The sequence below is a fragment of the Grus americana genome, chromosome 2, assembly GCF_028858705.1.
Source record: "Grus americana isolate bGruAme1 chromosome 2, bGruAme1.mat, whole genome shotgun sequence".
NCBI lineage: Eukaryota > Metazoa > Chordata > Aves > Gruiformes > Gruidae > Grus > Grus americana.
The window spans coordinates 135337784-135360443 of record NC_072853.1 but is presented as its reverse complement, the minus strand read 5'-3'; the positions used below and the strand labels follow the sequence as shown (position 1 = coordinate 135360443).

General features: G+C 40.5%; 1 protein-coding gene across 5 annotated transcripts; it reads right to left on the bottom strand.

Annotated features, from left to right (window-relative positions):
* Nucleotides 1–1290: 1290 nt before the first annotated feature.
* On the bottom strand, nt 1291–21664 carry TMEM196 (transmembrane protein 196). Of its 5 annotated transcripts, none has more exons than XM_054816685.1 (5): nt 20800–21664; nt 8529–8585; nt 6433–6687; nt 4481–4554; nt 1291–2131 (listed from the first exon to the last, which is right to left on the bottom strand). In XM_054816685.1, exons 1-5 carry the CDS (start codon nt 20956–20958, stop codon nt 2125–2127), a joined length of 552 nt encoding a protein of 183 aa, XP_054672660.1. In that variant the 5' UTR covers nt 20959–21664; the 3' UTR covers nt 1291–2124. The 5 variants fall into 5 exon arrangements, with proteins under 5 accessions (XP_054672660.1, XP_054672659.1, XP_054672662.1 ...); XM_054816684.1 differs by having other exon boundaries at nt 20794–21662; XM_054816687.1 differs by having other exon boundaries at nt 20812–21661.
* Nucleotides 21665–22660: the final 996 nt, after the last annotated feature.

Below are 22660 nucleotides of genomic sequence, written 5' to 3'. Positions count from 1 at the left end.
TAGTCCTGAGGTGAATTTTTGAGCCATTTTTTATTTTATTCTTGCTTTTCTTTGATAAGGCCCTTTTGTGCGCTGTGTACTGATGCAACAAGGAAGGGAATCTTGCAGAACCATTTCCCCTGGTTCTACGTCCAGTATGGATTTCTTCAACCTGTATGAAACTGCAGCCCATGTAGGCACTAGTCTCGCCATTGACAGGTTGTGTCCAGAGCTGCAGCAAAAGTGCTTCTGGAAGGGGCAAATGTTGAGGACAGATATATCCCATGTTTCCCATTGCTGAGGAAGAGCAGTATCAAGCTGAAGAGGCCATGGCACCTATGAAAAGCCCACACAAGCTGGAATGTAGTAGGGGAGACAGTCTAAAGGCTGGTAGGACCTGGGAAAGGGAGCACTTTCCTTGAGCAGAGATACCTTAACATCTAATTCTTTTGCTATGGCAGTATCTATATTCTTTATGAACTTGAACAGTCTCCTTAGCAATTACTAATGTACATAATACATATCAGAATATCAGGGGCTTAGAGAAGATTCAAAAGCCCTTTGAGACAGTAGATAAGTGAAGAGAAGCCTTATAAGGTGATCCAATTTTTGACTCACAAGCTTAACCATCCAACTAATTTAATGAAGTTTAAGTGAGAGCCTTAAATAACAGTGAAGATGTTTCCTATGCTGTAATTAGATGGGCAACTCCCTTATAGACTTAGAAAATCCTAAGATAATTGAGTTAAAGACTATTATATACCATGGAGATTCACAAAACAATTTAATATAATTTCTAGAGGTTTTTATGGCATGGCTTGAATGATAATAAGATTCTATTCACACTTGTCTGGGAAAATGGGTATACATCACCAAATGTTGCCAGTCATAAATAATGCTCACCTCTCAAACTCATGGGCTTTACAGCACACTCACTATGTAACATGAGTGATTTTCTATGAATATTTTATATGAATATTATGCTGTATACGTTCTGTTACAGATCACATCTTCCATTTTTCATGGCTATTTGAGCCAGTAAGTCCTACAATAAAGTTTTGGGTCAAAGCTGCTGCCTTAATATACACGCTGCTTTAACAGACCCCAAACTCTATTGTGGGTGTGAAGAATTGCCAGTGTGTTATGACCTTGACCATGCCTCTGTTCAACCTTTATTTTTCTCCTTTCTGAGCTTGCTTCACTCCTTTAGGAACCTTTCAATGTGTTGTGCAAAACTGCAAGCATGATGGTTCAGCTTTGCAAGATCTTTCTACCAAGAAAAAAACAAAAGATCTCTCTAAAGCCTCTGGTTTAGATTTCATTTTATTTGTCTTCTTTTATGAACAAATTACGAAATATACTTAATTCACAAATTGGAAATATTTACAATTTCTTTACAACAAGGCATTGCTGAGGTTTTGATTTATGGCGTTCTTAGAGCATTCTGTCTTTCAAAACAAAGACATTGGTGTTTTCAGCACACTGTTCATTTACACTCTGAATGTGAAATGGGAGCCTTTTGGAAGAGTAATTTGCACTCTTTTTTGATACGATCTACTGGGAAAATTGAGGCTGGATGCATTTGCAATGTGGGGAGGGGGACTGTGCAGATGGATTGCTGGTACCATGCCGCATGATCTGAAGCCATCGTATTGCACCAGGTGCTGCTAAGTGGGGAGGAGAAAAAGATTCCCCTGAGCCATCCTTCCTCTGCCCTCTTCTCTTTAGGAATCCTGTGACCGGGCTAGATGTGGTCCAGTTTAATAATTTTTTTCTGATTTTTGAGTCTTCATGAGAAGAAGAGTCTTGAGAAGTCTATTTCAAATACTATCACAATTCTGAAAAGTTATTCAGACAAAAAAAACAAGAGAGTAGCCAGGAAGTGAATAAATATTGTATATCTGCAAAATGATTAGGAGACAAATTTTGAACATGTTTCTAAAAGGGAAATGCAACTGTGCTGTTCTGCAGTTGTAACATCTGAGCCATAAAAGCTAAGATAGTTCCATTTTCCCAATTTCTTGGAGTCCATTTTTCTCCTGAAGAAAATTCTAAAACCACTTCTTCCCATGGAACTTTTTAAAATCTCTTAATATACACTTCCATTATAAATCAGATGTGGGCCACCATTGCTTAGGTTGTCTGTCATTTCCTGGAACAAGAATAGAAAACATTGATTAAAATTACAATTATTTGATGGTGTTTGAAATTTTTGAAGTTAGCTAAGGTTGCAATAAAAATTTAACAAACTCTGAATTTCAAACATTCAGAAAAACTTTACATTTTTTATTTGGCTTGATAAATTTCACTGTAGAAAAAAAAAAGAAATCACATTTCTTCCTACATAAATTAAGTACATTTGAAAGCTAATAGACTCTTTGATACTGATTGAGTTGGACATCACTCTCAGACCACATATACAGCACTGATGGCATCCGTGCAAGTTTTGTGACGTTGTCCTTTGAAAGTACATCAACTCAAGCTTGGGTGGTAATCTACAAAGGAGAAAGATGGTAATTCAGTCTTCATTTCCATTCAAACCTTTTTCTGTGCTGACATGCTACAAACAGATGCCATTTGATGCTAGCTGGGATAGACATTTGGGAAGTAGGTCTACATCCTAACAGGATCTAAGGGTTTTGACTGCTTGCCCTGGGATGGGACTGATTTTGGTTTTCCCTTTGTATGCCAGACTACAATTTTTAGCAGTTCAGCAATTGCTACTCAAGTGGCAGATGAGTCATTCCAAAGTAAGCTGACCTGATCATGAGTCAGAATCCTAAAGCACCTAAACCAAGATTTGTTTGGAGTTAGACCTTATAATTCTCAAATTGCAGTCCAAACAATACCTGCTTAGCAGCTGTCTAAGCCTGGAGATGACTACATTAATTAAGCAGTTCTCTGACCCTCAAGACTGCAAAGCCGCATAGAGTTTAAGCTCAGAACTGCCTTATTCTGAGCAATCCTAGGCCTATTTCATACCAAATTGAATCTGGACACAGAAATGATCTGCTGCTTATGTCCAATGACAGATCCCAAAGAACATGCCAGGAGGAATGGGCACACATAAAAATGCAGTTTAGGCTATTTTTAAAATTCAGGTAGATGAGGTGGAGGTGCCACTGTTGGGCTAGTTCAAAAATATTTGCATGAGAACCAGAAGCTCTTCTCTGCACGGAAAGATTCACCTCTTCTACCTCCTAGGTACGATTTGAGAAAATGTGGAAGAACAGGGATTTGTTTGTCCCCCTTCTTGTGGAAGTTTCTATGAAAAAAAGTAAAGCAAGATTCTTTGGGCTAAACAGAGAGAAAGAAAGACAGAAAGAGCAAGCCTGACTCTATAGCATAGTACCTGAGATTCTTGGTAAAGAGAAGAAAATTCTGGGACCTGGTGTTTATTCCTAGTCTGACTCTTTCTCTCTCTTCTTTTAATCCACAATATTTGATTCATGAATAGTTTGGGAAGCAAAGACCAGAACTTAGAGTTTAATATCAAGTGGAAGCACTGGTGCCTCCTCTCTCAGGTGTTACCAGCTATATTATAAAGCAGATCACAAGACTTAATTGTTCCCTGCCGAATTTTTGAAAAAAAAAAAAAAAAAAAAGATGTCCTGTTCCTCTCTACAAAGTAAACTTAGGGCTGTCAAACCAAGTAGCCTTGCCAATTAATACTCCTCAATCAAGCTTAAGCTTCAGAGAAAGTAAGTGTGCAAACTTACTGAATTTTGAGCATTTTCTACTACTCAGCTCTCCATTTGACAGGTGATGGTGGTGGATGGTTTTGTACGGTGCCTTATTCTCTTTATATACTGGAGAGGAGCATGCATGCCTGACACTGGACTCTGGATCCCCGTTTGGGGGCTGTCTGTTCTGAAACAAGGCACTAGGTTTTGCCTGTTTATAGGTGCCTGAACCCCTTGTTAGATCTACACTGAAGGTATCAGTCAGCTGGGAAAGGGACCAAGAATGCCAAAGCCATTTAATATTAACTATCAGTCAGCCACAGATTGGTAGTCATGATTTGTCAGAAGGCTGCTCGTGAGTGAGTGTGAGTTTCCTTTTGTCAGCTTTATCACTTGAATCCTCTGCAGACATCAGCTCTTAGAATATCATTGTTATGTCAGAAAACATTGAAAACCATTTATTTTCCCCAATATTTCTATTTTCAAAAATAAAAGTATTAATAAATTAAAAAATGTTGCTGAATTCAAGAAATGAAGGAGCACAGAGAATAGAAGCAGAGTGAGTCAATGGTGGCAACATCCAAATAGGAGCATTTGGATGTCTGTAACTAGGGTGAATATTTTTAAATACTCAACTTACTTCCAGATTGCAGCGTTCACCACGTAGAATTATGTCAATACCTGGAAGCACCGTTCCTGACTCAGAGTGACATCACAGCATCAGCCAATTTTGATTAGCTGAAGCTATGACTTCCTCTTAGAGGTGGCACTTCCTGAAGTGACATAACAACATGGTAACTCCCTAGTGTTCAGCGTACCTTGGAGGTAACTCTGGTGTCGGGGGAATCACCGGGCAGCTGGGCAGGTCGGTTATTTCAATACCCCTCAATCTCTAATATAAATATAACAATTATACAATAAATATAGCACAAACAAATGCACATGCAGTACATGTCTATATTACTGTTTATCAGTATATATATACAAAATAGTCTTATATATAAAACACTTTAAAGCTATTTTCTAAATCAGGGCCTAATTTAATGTAAATTTTTAAGTAGCCTTCTTTATTTTTTAGGGGCATGCCTTGAGCTAATGTACTCAAACCTGCCAGCAGCAGGCCGTCCACAGGCTGTAGGTCTAAGAAGTTCCAGATCAGACTATCTACGCATGCATACTTGATTCTACAACACACATGCAGGGAGTCCATCATTGGCGGGGCACATCCCACATTCGCTGAGCATGTGCAATAGGGTTGCTCTGCACATGCATCGTGGCCCTTCACCCAAGATAAGTGGGCACCTGGCAGCCCTCACTGATAAGTGTCTAAAAGCTCGGTAGGTCAACAGGCCAGGAAAGGGGGCAGTGAACTACTGCTATACACGGTCATCTTCAGCCCAAATTGATAGAGTTGGCAGGTGTTTGTATTTTGAAAGGTTTTTCTTCCCAGGCCACTTCTTTTTTCTTTACCTCTCTCTTTTTCTCTCAAATGGGCTTCATCTTTGTCCTTGTTGAGGCAAAAATGTCTTTGAAAGGCAGGAGCTAGCCTACCATCTGCAAGACCGTGTTCTTACTTGCCTGCATAGCTCATCAGAATTCTCCTTCATTTTAGAATGAGAGGAAGAAATGTATCTCTTCCCTTGATTTTATCACCCTGGTTTACGTTACTGTTGTAACCTATTTAACTTTTGAAAATATGCTTCAAATATCTTCTAAGGTGAATTCGGTCTATAGTTCTGCTTGGAGTCTCATCTCAGTTAAGAATCCAAAGAATAGCGACAAGTAATTTTTACTTAATGGACAGTGAACTGTTACATCATGTTTTGTCAGGGAATCTGAAAACATTCTACAGTCTGAATGAATTAATCCTTGCTCTGCTCGTCAGAGATCTCAGTAGATATGATACAGACTGTTGAACTTAACTGTAATGCAAACTTGCACGTGGAGGTTTAGATGGGCAGTCCACTTGACTTTTGTTCCCTTCTCTATTCATTTCTCAAATGAAAGGCATTGGATACAAAGTCCAAACGTAAAGCACAGGATGTCAGTGAACATTTTACTCCTCAAATATTAATCAGATCTGTAAATCCAAAGAGCTGATTTCAAGAATTCTATTCAATTAATTCTTTTGGCCCTATGGGCTCAACTTTGGGAGCTTGTTTCAGCACCTAAACTTAGACCTAGACACCTTGGTAAGCTTCCTTTTAACAGAGGAAGGCAATAAATGCTCAGTGCTGCTGCAAATCTGGCCAGTTTCATTTAGGTGTCTAAATATGCCCTAAGATGCGTGGGTTTAGTCATCTAGGTTTGTGAACTGTGGCTTTTGTGTTTAAATAACCTGCTTTATAAGCTGAGTACTTGGGAGAGGAAGAAATTGATTAAATCCTGGAAGCATGCAATGATGTGGTTACAGAAAGCATTCTGTGCTTTTTCACAGTACAATACATGATAATCCATATTAATAAGACTTCCAATTATTTATGAAGTGCTAAATTTAGCAGCTAAGCTCTTGAATAGCTATACAATGGAATTATGTTGAAAATGGATGTACTTCATTGAAATGGATGTACTGCAAATATACAGTACCTAAAAATAGCTCCATATAATGCAACATAATAAAGCTTACACAGAATGGCAGCATTTCATTTCCCAGAAGCTCTTTCTCACATAAAACTGAAAACTGAATACATCTCTTGCCAATTGTAAATGTTAACACATACAGTAGCATTTTAGGAGAAGCAGAACAAATAAGGGAGGACACACAACTCACTTTTTCTGCCATTTCATGGGAGTGATGCAGTGAATGTTCTCTTTCCGAGAACATTCGCCTTTGTTCATAGCTGGCTAGCCGACAAGTGAGCCATGAAGAAAGGGTGCAACCACCAATTCCAATGCATGCAAGAGACATGGAGGCAAGATGCAAAGAATAGAGAGCAGATGACTTCTTTGTCAGAGCACGAAGAAATTGAAAATTTAAGATTCCTCCGATTAGTCCACAGATGCAACAGGCAGAAAAAAGTATCATCTGTCAGGAAAGACAAGAGAGGTTATGTCACAGTAACATTTTTCAGAGACAGATTCATTCCTGTAAAAAATGAGACTAACCATAATTCAGTGCTTCAGTAGCATCAATGATTGCAAAACACTTCACAGATACTCATTTTTAACTCTCTCGGCCCCCAACAGAGTTCCAAGGGAATACAATACCTTCTGGTGTACAAGATTGATGTTGAATGTAAGATAAAGTTGGGTAGAATGAGTTGTTCATGTTAAAAGCTAGTCGATGAAAGGACTACTAGGACACAAATCTTCTGATTTCCAGCGTTTCATTCAAAACAGTAACATGATAGAATGTGTCATAATTTTCTATTGTGCGGTTTCTTACCACTCCTCAGGAGTAAACGCCTCATGTATTCACAGTTAGTCTCTTATTTTGTGTGCCATCTGACTCTGCCTCTTGTTCAATTCTAATTTGTTCAGTCAGACAGCAGTTTGGAGGCTTCCTACAGCTTTTGTGGGGATTTCAAAAGTGTTCAAGGTGAATATGCTGGACGAAGAAGGAATAGAAACAACAAAGAAATCTGTGATGCAGCTCTACAGAAGATTAGCGTGGTGACTATGTGTTTGTTTGTCTTTAACTTCATTAACTTAGGAACTTTAGAAGGATGTGAAACAGGCTTCGATTGACGAGACATGTTTAAAGACCTCCTGTCATTTTAATCACAAAGGTGCCACCTTGGTTCAGGAGGTCCTTGAGCCACAAATGACTCAAGGGCAAAAGACCTTATTATGGAGATATTGCTAAATTATTGTCTTATTTACTTCCCTTGATACTGCTGGTCTGTCAGATGTTGATCTAGATGGGCCTTTGATGTTCCTCAATATGACTTTGTACATGTGCTTATCTACTGAGGCAGGAACAATTTATGGAGCCTTACAGACCACTACTGTACGCAACTGGGATGAGAATTTCATTACAAATGTGGCATTCAGGCAGTAAGTTGCAGTCCACTGGAAAATGACTATTCCGTGAGACCACCAGAACAGACAGCTTTTAGAAACTGGTTTTGGTCCACGTGCTCTAAGAAATGAGACTGTCATTGTAACGGGGTTATTGATAGATATATATATATATCTCATTGATATTCAAAAATAATCTGAGAGAGATCTTGATTCCCTTCACACTTATGCTGGTTTTACGTGATTTCCATTTGTATATGGCAGAATGATCAAGCTGACAGAAAATTAAGCCAGACATTATCACTTACTATAGGATCATATCTTTAACATACCCTTCTGCTGTGATTTGTGTTGTAATAACACCTTTTTGCTGCAGTCAGAAAAATTACTGTACTTCTGATTCTTAGCAGAGATAGAAAACATCCTCCATCACTTTAAAACTGGCTTGTTCATGATTCTGACTGCAAAAAATTAAAACTGAACAGGTACATTATCTAGAATCAAAATTGGTCAGCAGCCTCATGGAGGTGGCAGCCCAGTCATGCCACACTACACAGAAATGGGTTTTTGAGGGAGAGAAGTTACAATCCAGTGAAGTTATTGGGGAACTTTTTATTGACTTGGCATAAATTTGTGTCAACAGGTTTTCTATCCATATTTATCCAGACAGCGATAAATAGAGATGCATGGCTTAAATAAGCATGACCTAAATAGACCATTTCAGAACTGCCTTGTTTTGCTTGATTAACCCAAAGTGCTGATTCCTTTTTTGGACTGCTGACTTGCAATTTTTATTGCCTTTTTATCAGAAACACTTGGACTCAGAAAGCCCCCAGTAAGGAGTTCAAGTTAGATAAGTATGCCTTTCAAATATTTATGTGTTATATATGCAGTGGAAAAACTTACAACAAGTCCAGATTTTTTTTTGGCGCACAATATTCCACATATGCCACAAAGCAGAAACTGCAAAGAAAAAAAACCACCAATTATTTCATCATTTAAGGTCTCAAGTTTAAATCCTTCTATGTTGCTGTAGTGGTGACCACAACAGTAGGTTAGGCAATGGTTACAGTTGTTGTCAGAATTTTTATCACAAACCTTATGTTTCAGGAAGTTATAACTCAACCATAAACACACTTATCCAAGAAGAAGAAACTGGAATGAGAAATAAAACTGAAGATGATTACTCATTAAAAAAGAAGAAAAAAAAATCCTACTTTTAAGCCGCTTGGGTAAACAAAACATGGAAAAAAAACCCCCAATGTTGCAAGCAAAGGATGCCTTTTTACTCTTTTTTGTTTTTCCCCTCAGAAAAGTTTACCGAGGTAGTAGTCAGTGATCCAAATCATCTACTTTCAAGCACAGCTGAGGTACTTAATGCCCTGATCCTGGAGTGTGAACCACTGAGGGATCATACATGGATTGTTGTCCTCAAGCCAGTGGAACTCTGGGCAAGAATGCAATTCGGTCACCTCTTTGGGTGCAGGTGTAAATACGATTGCATCTGTTGGTGTGGCTACACTGAATATGCAGGAAAATTTGTTTCAGATTCTAGATAGCCTACTTTGCAAGAGATAGCATGAAGGTATCTACTTTTTTCATGTAGTTCCCTTTCACAAACTGATCTGCTAATTGTCGCATCAAGCATTAGGCAAAAAACTAATTAACAAAAACATAAATGCCCCCTACCAGCTGATATGAATAGATATTAATGCTTTTTAGTGACCTGTGTCAAAGACCGATGACATTCTCTGACTGCTCTTTTTCCTCCAAAAAAGTTTAACAAGGGGAACAATGAACAGTCTCTGAGGGAGCAGTCATGGTAGGGAATACAGTTGTTGTATGAAAGCAATAAGGCCTTCTCCATGTGTTTGTAATACTGTCAAAAGATTTCTCTGATACCTCATAAACTCCTTTATTGAGAAATCTATGCTACTTATTTTCAGTAAAGCTAACCCTACACCCCCACTGGAATTTTATAGTTTTAAAACTGGATTTTCCCACATCCTCTTTGCATTGACATGGTATTTCTAGCAAAAGGCTCTGTTTGACCTTGATTTAGGATTAAATCACAGAACAGACCTGGCTGTTACATAAGAAGTGAAAAAAAAAATTAAGCATTTTCTAAACATCATTCAGGTTCCATGTAATATATTGCACATACATCTCGTTTACCCTCCAAAATTTTGCAATTTCAGTATCTCGGTTGAGGAGGTGCTTTAATACATAGTTTATCTCCCTCCAACTAAAGTAGTTCATGCATGTAGCTAACTATAAGCCTTGAGATGTATTTTTACTCTGAGTTAGACCCATTGAATCAGTTCCCCACAATTAATATGGTTACTTTTTGGGGTTTTTTTTTATATTATGTACCTGTATACTAAGCTCGTGGAATTAATACCAATCCGATTATGGAGAGGTCCAGGTCAGGTAGACCATGGTGCTGAATGGCTCAGGACATACCAGGGCATACAACTGGTAATTGCTAGAGCTCACTCATTGGAATAGCAATCAAAAAAAAGAAAAAAGGGAAGGGCTCACTCTGCCCCTTTCCCACAGGCAGAGGAGATTTCAGCTCAGAACTATCACACCTGCCTTGTGAGTTTTCACTCAGACTTTCTGTGAAGTTTTGGAGTTTCACTCCGAATCCTGTCATTGCAGATTGCCTTCAACTGATAGCATGCTTCAGATTTTCACATGCAGTGATTTGTATTTCTCAACATTAATGCAGAAATCTCAAAGAAAAAAAAAATTGTTCAAGACATCACTGTAATTCACTTCTATTCAGTCAGACTTGATAAAGCAGATTAATAATATATTTTCTCTGTGAAGTGAGAAAGTGATTGAACAGACTTTAAAGGAAAATTTTGTATAAGGAAAAATTTATGAATTCTGGAAAGCTTACAGAAAAGATCTGGAAGATACCATCAAAGATAGTTTCAGCTTGTACCAAGTGTGTGTTAACTAGTTTAAAAAGCTGGGGTTTTGATAATTTACCTTCAAAGATGAAAGAATAGGTCATGCATTTTTCCAAGAATGTTCTAATTCTGCTCCTATTACAGTCAATGGATTACTTACCATTGATTTCAATAGGAGAAGACTTTCTATTTCCATTGTACAATCTTTGCTAGCCAGAAGGGAATGTAATGAACAAATTTTATTAATTAGCCTTGTGTATAACCAAAGGAGCAACAACAAATTACAGATTCACTCAGCATTAGAACCCACTAGTTTGGGCAGTTCTGCTATTCTTTACTATTTTTCAAGAACAGGACACACACCTTTCCAAACCACCTTTATGTAGTGCCATATACATATATATTACCTAAGCATTTGGATGACGCGAGTCCAGAGGAGGGCCATGAAGCTGATCGGAGGGATGGAGCACCTCTCCTATGAGGACAGGCTGAGAGAGCTGGGATTGTTCAGCCTCGAGAAAAGGCGGCTCTGGGGAGATCTAATTGCGGCCTTCCAGTGCCTGAAGGGGCCTACAGGAAGGCTGGTGAGGGACTGTTTATGAGGGAGTGTAGTGACAGGACAAGGGGTAATGGGTTCAAGCTGAAGGAGGGTCGATTTAGATTAGATGTTAGAAAGAAATTCTTTACTGTGAGGGTGGTGAGGCACTGGAACAGGTTGCCCAGAGAAGCTGTGGATGCCCCATCCCTGGAAGTGTTTAGGACCAGGTTGGATGAAGCTTTGGGCAATGTGGTCTAGTGGAGGGTGTCCCTGCCTGCAGCAGGGATGTTGGAACTAGATGATCTTTAAGGTCCCTTCCAACCCAAATCATTCCATGATTCTATGATTCTATGATTCTATTTCCCAGTTGAAATCCAAAGAATAGTGAATGACCTAATCTGCAAGCCCTAAAGTACTGGCTTCTCAAAACCAAGGGGTGACTACTATATTCCATAGTTGTTCAAGTACCTGAGGGACTGTCTGGACTAATGATATGGATGTAGGTGTCAAATGTACATTAAGTTTGCTGATTATACTAAATTAGGAGGAGGTGTGGACCCCCTTGAGGGTAGAGAGGCCTTACAGAGAGATCTGGATAGACTAGAGAGCTGGGCAATCACCAACTGTATGAAATTTAACAAGAGCAAGTGCCAGATTCTGCACCTGAGATGGTGTGGTCCTGGTTATATGTACAAACTGGGGGCCAAGAGGCTGGGGAGCAGCCCTGCAGAAAGAGATCTGGGGGTTTGGGTTGATGGCAAGTTGAATATGAGTCAGCAGGGTGCCCTGGCAAACAAAAGGGCCAACCGTGTCCTGGGGTGCATCCAGCACAGCGTAGCCGGCCGGTCGAGGGAGGTGATTGTCCCACTCTGCACTGCACTGGTGTGGCCCCACCTCAAGTGCTGTGTGCAGTTTTGGGCTTCTCACTATAAGAAGGACATCAAACTACTAGAGGTGCCCAGAGGAGGGCGACCAAGATGGTGAAAGGCCTCAAGGGCAAGAGATGTGAGGAGCAGCTGAGCTCACTTGGTTTGTTCAGCTTGGAGAAGAGAAGGCTGAGGGGTAACCTCATCACAGTCTGCAACTTCATCAAGTGGAGCAGCAGAGAGGGAGGTGTTGACCTCCTCTCTCTGGTGACCAGCGCCAGGACACGAGGAAATGGAATGAAGCTCCGTCAGGGGAAGTTCAGGTTGGACATCAGGAAAAGGATCTTCACTGAGAGGGTGGTCAATCACTGGAAGAGTGTCCCCAGGGAAGTGGCCAGGGCACCAAGCCTGTCAGAGTTCAAGGAGCGTTTGGATGACGCTCACAGTCGTATGGTTTAGTGTTAGGTAGTTGCAAGGAGCAGGGAGTTGGACTCAATGATCCTTATGGGTTCCTTCCAACTTGAGATATTCTGTGATTCTACAATAATATTTTATTGTGTCAGGGTCTGTATTATACACTGTATGTATTTCCTCTCTCTGTACATCTACAATATTTATACATATACACAAGGAATAAGGTGTCCTGGAGTTAAAGAACTCAAGAGATAATCAACTGAAATATTCTAGTGTAGTCTAGTCTAGTCTATTCTGACTCAGAGGAGTTGGGTATTCCTGGTCTTCCATGTTCTTTTGTGTGAGCTTGAGAAGGTCATGCCAAAGTTTTATAATCTGTATGACTACGAGACAAGCAAGTTGTGAAACTGAATGCACTAGTGTGCCTGAGCATGCTAAAAACCTTGGGAGAAAAGCACTTAGGCAGTAGCAAAGGATTAATACTATTTGGGTTTTTTTAGATAACAGTGTGTTACATTCGCAGAGAAAAGGCTTGCCCAGAAAAACTATGGTTATTCATTTATGTCAGCAGGCATTTTGCTATTAAAACCAATGGATGAATTTGAGCCACAATGTCAGGCAATTAAGCCTCATGCAAAGCTTTGAAAATGATAATCCAAGTTTACTACTCTTTTCTGAAGCTGCAGAGGATTCTGATTCACTGGAAGGAGTGGAAACCTGCTTTACAGATAGAATATTAGCAATACCTGGGGCTCAGGAACACTGCTCATGCAGAGTTGCCTTAGCCAGGCTTCTCCATGTGGAGACCTCTAGAAAGGTTAAGAAGTCAGTGGGACTATGTGAGTGACTCTTATCATTGCTTTTCGGTAGAGTAGCTAGGGCCTCGGGAATTTTTTTGTCGGTGCTATAGTAATTCCCTGTAAAATTTTTGATATCTCAGTGTTGTGATCAGCAGTAGTGAAAAGTAGATGGGAGAAACTACATTAGCTCTTTGAACCAGAAAAAGATGCAAGTACAAATCAGACTCAAAAGGAATTTCTTATGTTTGTTCCTATTTGTCTTTTAATTTTGAACTCTTCTATTTTATACTACTGCCAACTGGAATACAGCCGCCGGGGCTCTGCTGTCTTGTCACTCTCTGTCTGTTCATGGCTATCATAAAAGCCTTTATCTTCATGTCAATATGTCATACCATTTAAACTTGACTAGTAACTGTTGAGCTACTCTCGGCTACAGTTTACCCATAACTGACTGACATGGTCGTGGTGAGGACTTGCCCCTTTCTATGTGATCATTGATTATCCTCAGTCAATTTTTACCAACCTCTTGGACTCTTTAAATGTAGTTACATTTTCTAAGCATGTCAAACCTGAACTGAGTTAAGGAAAACACACTTACACTGAAAATACATTAAATCAGGAGTGGAAAAGAAATATATCACTGAAAGTAAGCTCCTTATAAAGAAAGATCAATTGTTGTTCACAACTCATACCAAGAATAAGGCTAAAACATTTCATGAAGAATAAGCTAAATTAATAAGCTCTCCAAAATGCCCTGGGAGCCAGAGAGGGACCTTCTACTGGAATTCATTGAAGCAGATGTTTCACTGTTGGACTTTTGTTTTAATTGTTATTCATCAGAAAAATCATAAAAGGCTAAAATATCCAAAATCTCACTTAAAAACCTCCATAGATCACTATTTGCAACAAATTCCCATTACTTCTGGGTTACTTTTGGTTGCAGATTTATTCATACCTCCTATGATACATGATATTTCATGTCAAGACTAGCAGAGGAGGCCGGAATTGAATGCATCATCCAGTAATAGACAGGTGAAAAACCACTCTTGGGTGATGTGTAAAAGGTCCAAAGAAAGAGACTACAAAGCACAAAAGGTACTTAGAGACTCAGTGGGCTGTGAGTGCCTCAGTTTCCCTTTCAGTGAAGATTTGCTGGGGACCTAACAGAGTCAGAGTCCCTCTGATAGCACTAGTGTGATTGCAAGGTGGTGCAGGAGCGTCTCATTGTCTGTGGAGTTTTTGCCATTCGTACTGCAGTTGTGCCTGCTTGTGTTCAATACGCACATTTTAAAATCTCTCTTTCGATCTGTTGAACTTTGGAATAAAGAACCAAAGACACCCCAGAAAAGGAGAGTGTTTATTTTGAGCCTGCTTGAACTTACTTTATATTAAATATGGGCTTGAAACAAAACCAAACACCCAGAAATTTCAGTAAGGAGGCTGAAATCTCAATTTAGATTCAAGTTCTGTGGTTTGGATCCATCTCTATTTCATATTTTCAGGAACAAAAGACTTGGCCTCTTTTGCTTTCTCCTGGAAAAAGGGGGTTTTCTTACTGAAAAAATGATTCAGATTTAGTTATATCTGCAGAGAGCCAAAGATTTGTTCATTTCCATCATGCAGAAGAAAGGAAAATATTTTATTTTGTATACTGAAGCTAAGGAACCTTTCTTTCTTCTGTTTTGAGGAGGCGAAAGCAATGGTGAGTGTAATTTCCTTGAGAAAATGAAAACTGTCTATGGAAAATCTTTCTGGAGAGAGGCTGAAGACAATCATAGAGAAAATCTGTTGAATATAGGGACTGCCTGATGCCCAGTTAGTGTTCATGACAAAGAAGAAGCCCAAACTACATACACTGTGTGGAAAGCCCTCCAGTGTTCTGGGTCATCCATATGTATCTGATGAAATAGAGGAAGGGAAATTATTCCAAATTTGAATGTAACTAACTCAGTGAAAATGCAAGCATATCATACCTATTCAAATAATCCCCCACTTGGAAGAACAAATGATCAAGACAGAACCAACAGCTTCACTTCTATCTATTCTTGTCAGGGGGTAAACCAGAAAATCTACATTTTACACTAAAACTGTATAAACATGTGACTGCCATGAGAAGACCCAGGAATTTGAAATTAGTAATGACTAGAAAGGATGATTCTAATAATCTTGTTGCTTCAACTCCATCCAAATGAGAAAAAAAGCTGAAATCCCTAATGGATGAACTGAGCAGGGAAGGTATCTCTAATTGTAACTCTTCTTGGAAGCAGTATTTCAGAACAAGGATTAAGTTTTCTTAGTGCAGGCGTAAAAAGCACAGAATCCACTCATGAAAACAAAGGCATCAAACCAGAGAAAAATGACAACAGGCAAAAAGAGCAAGCCTAGGTAGTAGGTTTGCCTGTTATCTCCGTAGAGAAACACGATAATTGCAAACGGGGCATAGAAACTTCTTATGCTGTTGTTGTCCCATGCAAGGGGTTGTGGGGACAGGAATGTCTAGCTGGCTGCAGGTCATCCAGACCTGGAACCAGAAGCAACAGCATTGCCACAACCAAATCCTGTGTCCCACCAATTCTGTCATGCCAAAACAAGGGGCTCTGCTATTTGAAGTGTTAAGACATGTCAAATCTGAGCTAATACCTTGACCTGGCTGTGTCCTGTTTGGTCATCTCAGCTCAGGTGGTGCTAGGATTCCCACTGATTCAAGCCATGTTCAAGCAGTTTAAATTCCATCCCAGTCCCTTTGAATAGTGAATCCTTTCATCTGGTTCTAGGCCTGCAGAAATGCTTTAAAAATGGGAAATGGATTTTAGAAACACTCAAGTAAATTTAGAAGTGGGTCTCTGAACCTGAAAGTCTACCTGCCATCAGTGATTCAAAAAAACCTCTGGTCATCTGGAAAACCACTCAAATTCTCAGCACAAGATAATAATATTTATTTACTTGTTTAGGGCCTATCAGAATAACAAATAGTAAATAATACTTTTTGGATTTTGTATCAAATATTCAGTTTTGAATATGACTGCTTTCATCTCAAGAAAGTAATAAATTAAAGATTATTGCCTGCAGGTGAACTAAAGTCTTATCTCAGCAAAACATTTAGGCATATGCTTAAGTTAGTCTATATTCAACAGACCGTCATAAATACAACCTAGGAACTACAAGCCCCTTTGGATATACCCTCTTCCAGATTGGTTTATGCTTCTGGAAGGTCTGAATGATAAAACATACTGAAAGACTTCTCAGCTGGAGTGAATTGTCCTGATTCCATACAAGGCGAGAAGCTCCCATGCTCGGTACATCCTCCCTCATCTCTAGGTGCAGAACTCTCTCCAGCTTCCACCGAGCTCACTGACAGTGCTGCGATTCATTTCATCAGGAGCAGGAGACCACCAGAAATATGGTCAGTTTGATGAAAATGCAATGCACATGTTAAAATAAAGTAGGATCACATCTGCATTTTGTCTACATGCTAAACAATAATGTGAATTTTTTAGTGTTCTTTTGAAACAAAACACAAAAACCAAACAAACAAAAACAAAACCAAAACCAAAAAACAAACCAAAACCGAAACACAGTTTGACTGCTCTTTCCAAAGGAAACTTGGCAGCAGTAAAAACTAGATGCAAAATTTGATGTTGTAAAATTTTAGGCCACCAACATTGATTTAACAGTCCAAAATTATGTTCTTGCTCTGGGAGAAATCTATACTGACTGAACCTTTTCCTTCAAATCCTGAGTGAAAAAAAAAGTAACTGAAATCAAATATTTCAAGTGCCAACTTGGAGCACATTTTTGTGGCCAAACTATAAATGCAGATTTTTAATGGGCAGGCAGACTTCCACTGCGCTACAATCACAAATCATGGAAACAATAACTCTGCCCCTACAGACAGGCAGACAGACAGGCAGACCAACCGACATCCAGAGAATGCATATCTCTCAAATACATTTAGATATTTGTCTTTATAAGGGAAGAAGCTATTACTCTTGAGGAGCATAGCCATAAGTGAATCATCAGGTATCTCTCTTGCATATGAAGATAGATGGCATATTTGACTAAAGATGTGGCTTTTGTCTCTCATTCTTTCTGTGAGAGAATCTCATTTATAGCAAGAATTTATTCACCACTGCAAAATAAATGAGAATTAGAGCCATACACACATACGTGTGTGTGTGAATATATAGTTGCTAATCATAGTGATAGTGGTGCAACCATTATGTTCTACATATAATGGGAAAGTATGCGACCATTTAAAAATAACTGTGAATACTTTTTGAAAGATTATCTTCTGATTTTTTTTTTGTTTGTGCAAAAGCCTTTGCTCTGTCATTCTTGTTACGTTAGTGTTAGTGGTTCAGCATGCTTGTTGGTTGGATCATTTCTATAGTACATCATATAACTGAATTGGAATGGTGGCTTTCAGAAATATACCTCAGTTTCTGGAAAAAGTAAAGCCTGTGCACTAGATTTTACCAATACAATCATAACAAACGGAAAGAAAATCCAGAAATCAACACCACATTCACCGTAGCTTATATGGGACTGTTGGGGTTTTTTTGTTGTTTTGGGGTGTTGGGCTTTTTTGTTTGGGTTTTGGGGTTTTTTTTCAATTTAGCAGCTGTGGTCTATTTTAAAAAGAACAGATTTGATATGATGTAAAATAAATTGGATAGTCATCTCTACATGCTCCAGATAGTTTGAGAAGTCAGTCACACCTTCAGTTGTTTTCTTTTGGCTACTTTTTAAACAACTCTTACTATTTCAGTCCAACTCAACTCCAATGAGAACAACAAATTTAGAAACTGTTTTCCCATTTCCATGCATTTTTGATGTCGACATTGTCGAGGCTTTCCATTTCTTCATTCTTGTCCACTCCACTTTCCCTGGCTTGCTTATACATAATGCAGGGCATGCAATGATCACAGCACTTCAGTCCATTCTTAACTTCAGTTGTATCTCTAATCCTATGGGTGGGATTCACATGCTTAAAGTTAGTCCATTAGTAAATTATCTGCCTGAATGGAGGCAGTGAACAATAAGAACAACTCTTTTAAGAAAAAAGGTAATGTGCATCAAATGCAAAGCATCATAAGGAGGCAAATATAGGAGGTAGAATGTGCATGATTTTAAGATGCCCAAATTTTAGGAATTCAGGTTAAGGTTTCCATGGCGATGCTATCTTCATCTACTTCCTTATGAACTTGGGCCTCTGCTGAGTTCCACCCACATAAGTAAAAGATAGAAAAGGGTCAAAAGTTTTCAGTATATTTCCAGGTAAATTACAACAGGAGACATAACACTGTTCAACTGAAGTGTTTTCCATCCTAACATGGCAAACTATTAGTTTTTCCTTTAATGTCCCTTTCTTTTCCTTATTGTTCATTTCTCAAAGGAAAACCTTGATTCAAGAGTGTGAATTGGAAAAAAATAACATATTTTATGCAAGGGATATTCTTTAACACAAGCAACATGAGCTCAGTGTAAGATCCAGTGAGCAGAAAGGCAGTTTATGCCTTTTCTGCAGCAGGAAAATTCTGAGGATTGTCCAAACAAACCTTTCTCCAGTTGTTTTAATTTGGACCTAGTTAATCATGGCCCTAAGCATCCCTGGAGAACAGTAGATCTCTTACCCCTTTCTTTTCCTATCTCACCTGCTAGTCCTCTAGGAAGAAGAACACAACCTAACAGACAATTTGAACTGCTGGAGTGGTACAAAAAGGGTGCCATAATGGTGATATTTTAGACCAAAGGCCTTTAGTTCAAGGCCAAGTAGATAAGCCCATATAACCATGTCACCTCACTCTGCATATCACTGTGATTTCTCATTTCCTCTACTACATGAAACATAAGCTGCTTGCTTCCACTTCACACCTTCTTTGTGGCCTCTCTCTGCCTACCCAACCTGCAGCTGTTTGCTCAGTTCCTAGCAGTTGATGCCTGCCTCTGCTGGCTCTGGTTGTGGACATCCTTTACACACTTGTTACATTTTCAAACAAGTCCCTTTGGGTTGCCTTCCATGCCTCTGCTCTCACATATGGTGAGAATTTCCTATAAACATCTGCAAAAATCACTTCATTGTCTTCTGTCTTATTCCTCTCTCAAACTCTCCCTACGAACAGCTTGAAATCAGTCAGACTGCTGGTGTGTTAATGCAACCACCTGTTATACCAATCAATTTTGGTTTGTTGTTTCTTTATACTCCCTTACATCCTTTTATCCTACATCTGTCTCTTGCTTTGATTATAAGGTCCTTGGAGCCAACATCTAATGTAATAGGATCTTAAATCTACGGATAATACAAACTCTGGGGTAACAGAAACCATAAAAATGAATGAGGCAGTTGTGCAGGAAATGTGCATCGTCATGAAATGGTATCAGCTGTGATAGCATTGTCACAAAATGCAATCACTGCACAAAATACTGATCTCACTGGTGAAAACTCTTTGACTTCAGTGAAACCCAGGATATTGCTCTCTGTCATTAAATCTTCAGATAGAAACATCTTTTTGAGAAATCTTTTTTTCTTCATCAGCAATGATCAGAAACCTCCCTCTTTGAAGTGATTTTGACAATATGATTACCTGTTGGCCACTCTCTTATCTTATCTGGTCTTCATTATCATTTCTCATCTACCTATTCTGCAGTGCAGAATTGTGTGTATGTTTAGATACTGCCAAAAATATTTGACTGTTGTCAATAATTAATAATTATTGACAGTGAGAATATTACATGAAGCACTTTGTCAGAATGAATCTATAAATTACAGGAGGTTATGCTGATGAATAACCAAGAGTGTTTTGCATTTATCATCTTATCTCAAGCAAAGCAAACAATCCTTTTAGAAATACTGCTGTACAATCCAAGCTGGCCAAAACCAGCTTTGGAGTTCAAAAATGCCCACTCATGTTTAGGCTGAATATTCAGTATTTCCTACTCTAAATATAAATAACCATTTGGAGGGTAATTCTTCCTAGAAACATGCATATCTCAAACTGAAAAAATAAGAAATGTTTCTGAGAAGTGAGAAATGTTCTGTGATGTGAACATGCTGCTTCTATTAACCCATTATTGCTGTTTGATTTTTTTGTTCATTTTACAAGAAGCTCAGGGTACCCAGATCATGAGAACAGATATTTCCTTTCCCTTCCCATTTCCTTTTTCTCTTTTTTCTCCAAAAGCTCAGAACTCAGCTGACATACCCTTGACATTATTTTAAAACACCTTTTTGTCAGTCTTGTTGTAAGGGACAGGGCTGTTCTTTTTTAAAAGCAAAACTCACAGTTAATGTAAAGATTGTAAGCTATGGCCCGTGTTCCACTTGAGGCATCGGGCTCTCCCAGGTGTGAGAATGGGTTCACAGAAAGTTCAATTGTTCACAGCAAAATTGAAAAATGAAAAGGAGCGAGAAAGAAGGGGTCTCCCCCCAACACACACATACATCTCTCCCCACCATGCCTTCCCCCCCTCGCCCCACGAGTATGCAGACTGTAGCCCATGCACATCGGAAATGGACCCGGCGAGGCTCTCGGCGCAGCATGCACACGCGGAAGGGAAGGGAAGGGAGGGGGATGCCTTCGCACGGTCTGATCATCACCATAAAGAGTTAAAGAGAGAGTGAAATGGCTAACGTACACACACCCCGCTCCATACCGGAGAAGAGTCTCCCAGCTGAGGTTTATGCTCTGTGAGGACCAGGCTGAAACTGACCGCCCCCACGGCCACGCTGGACACCCCTAACCCTATCTCCAGCACGGAGAGCACCAGGAGGCTCCCGATGATCTGGCTGCTGGTGCACATCCTCCCTCGGTCATCCTTCCTTCCCGATCAGCCGGGGAAACCGCGCATCCGCCTTCTCCTCCGGCGCTCCCGCGGCCCTAAGTCGCCCCCAAACTTTTCTTCCTTCGCCGGCAGCCGGGGCGGAGCGGCGCATCCGCGGCCGACTGGCGCTGCCGAGGGGCGGCGGGGCGGCCCCGGCACCGCCGGGCCCCGCGCAGCGCCGCGCAGCGCCGCGCCGGCAGCGAGCGCGGCCCCGGCGCGGCGGAGCTCTCCAAGGTGCCGGCCCGGCGGCGGGGACAGGGCGCCGCTGCCGGCCGGCTGGGCAGCGCGGCGGTCGGTATGCAGCCCCACGCTCCTCAGGGGCTGCGCCTCCTCCGGAAAAGTCGACCTTGTCTGATCGCCTCCTGCGCTCTCATTGAAATGACCTCACTGGGATTTTTCCCCCCCCCCCCCTTCTTATTTGTCTCCCCCCCTTCTCTTCCTGGGTTGGGGGTGGGGGGAAGAGGAGTGTGGCGAGCCCACCCCGGCTATATTTATGTATGAATCCGGACCCAATGCACAGGCGAGGCGCTACGGCAGCCCCGCCCCAGGGCCACAAGGCAAGGCACCTTCCTCCGGTCCTCCCCCCGGCACCCCGGCTCTCACACCCCCTCCGTCCCGCGCCCGATCGGGCTGGCGGCAGGACGCGGAGAGCCGTGGCAATGCCAGCCGCAGGCTGCCGCCGCGCAAAGCTTCCGCAAAAGGTGAGCCCCCTTGGTGGGGTGTGCGCAGGCCTCCCTCCTCCCAGGTGCTGCTGTCGAAATTCAGGAGGAAGTCCATTTTCCTCTTGTGTTAGCTTAAGGGCTGGAGTCTGTCATGTCTGCAAAACTCTCTGGTCTCTTCCAAAACACTGTTGCCGAAATAGGCAACTGCTGTAGCCATCCTTGTCACTCTGACAACGGCCAGAACTGTGTCAGTCCTAAAGCAAATAAGCAACAAAGCAAAATATAACAAGAGATCCAGAGCTGCTACTTGAGCCATACTGAATTGCTTGGTACCAGTCTTTATTTCTGCTGCTCAGATACAGGGAATGTTTTGCCACTCTGACTGCAGTTTTGCAATCCAGATGTGCAGCACAACATGGTAGCACATAAACACTCGATCTAGCACCTTGGCTCTCCTAAATGTGGATCACCAACCTTTGGGCATTTACCTTAACAGCAGGGCAAAAGCACTACTTAAACAATTATATCGCCAAAATCTAGATCATGATTCAAAAACATCAGTGTCCTGTAGGATTTAGCTAATTTTCTCTATAAACATTCTAATTTTTAAAAAAAATCTGAACATAACATATAAGGTTTTTTTCTTGTATGCAGAAATCTAGAATTCTTAACCTGCATAGAAATCCTACACTCAGACATCGGAATCCAGAAGGGCAGTCTAGACTTATCCATTATTTTGATGGTGCAATTTGGAGGCAAGAGCATAAGATTAGCACAGTCCTGATTGAACTTATTTCTTTGGGCTCCAAAACGTGTGTCTTATCTTTTGAGAAGATGCCATTGAACCACTGTCATGAGCACTTGCTAAAGTGCAAGAGAACAAGCTATAGATAGGTATTATATACCCTTGAGAAGATTACAGGCCAGAGTTTAGACCTCATTTGTAGAAATCTTGCATACTTAATTGTTGTGAGTGGAGTTAGACTGGGATCAAAGTCTGTCACCTTAAGCTATTTATA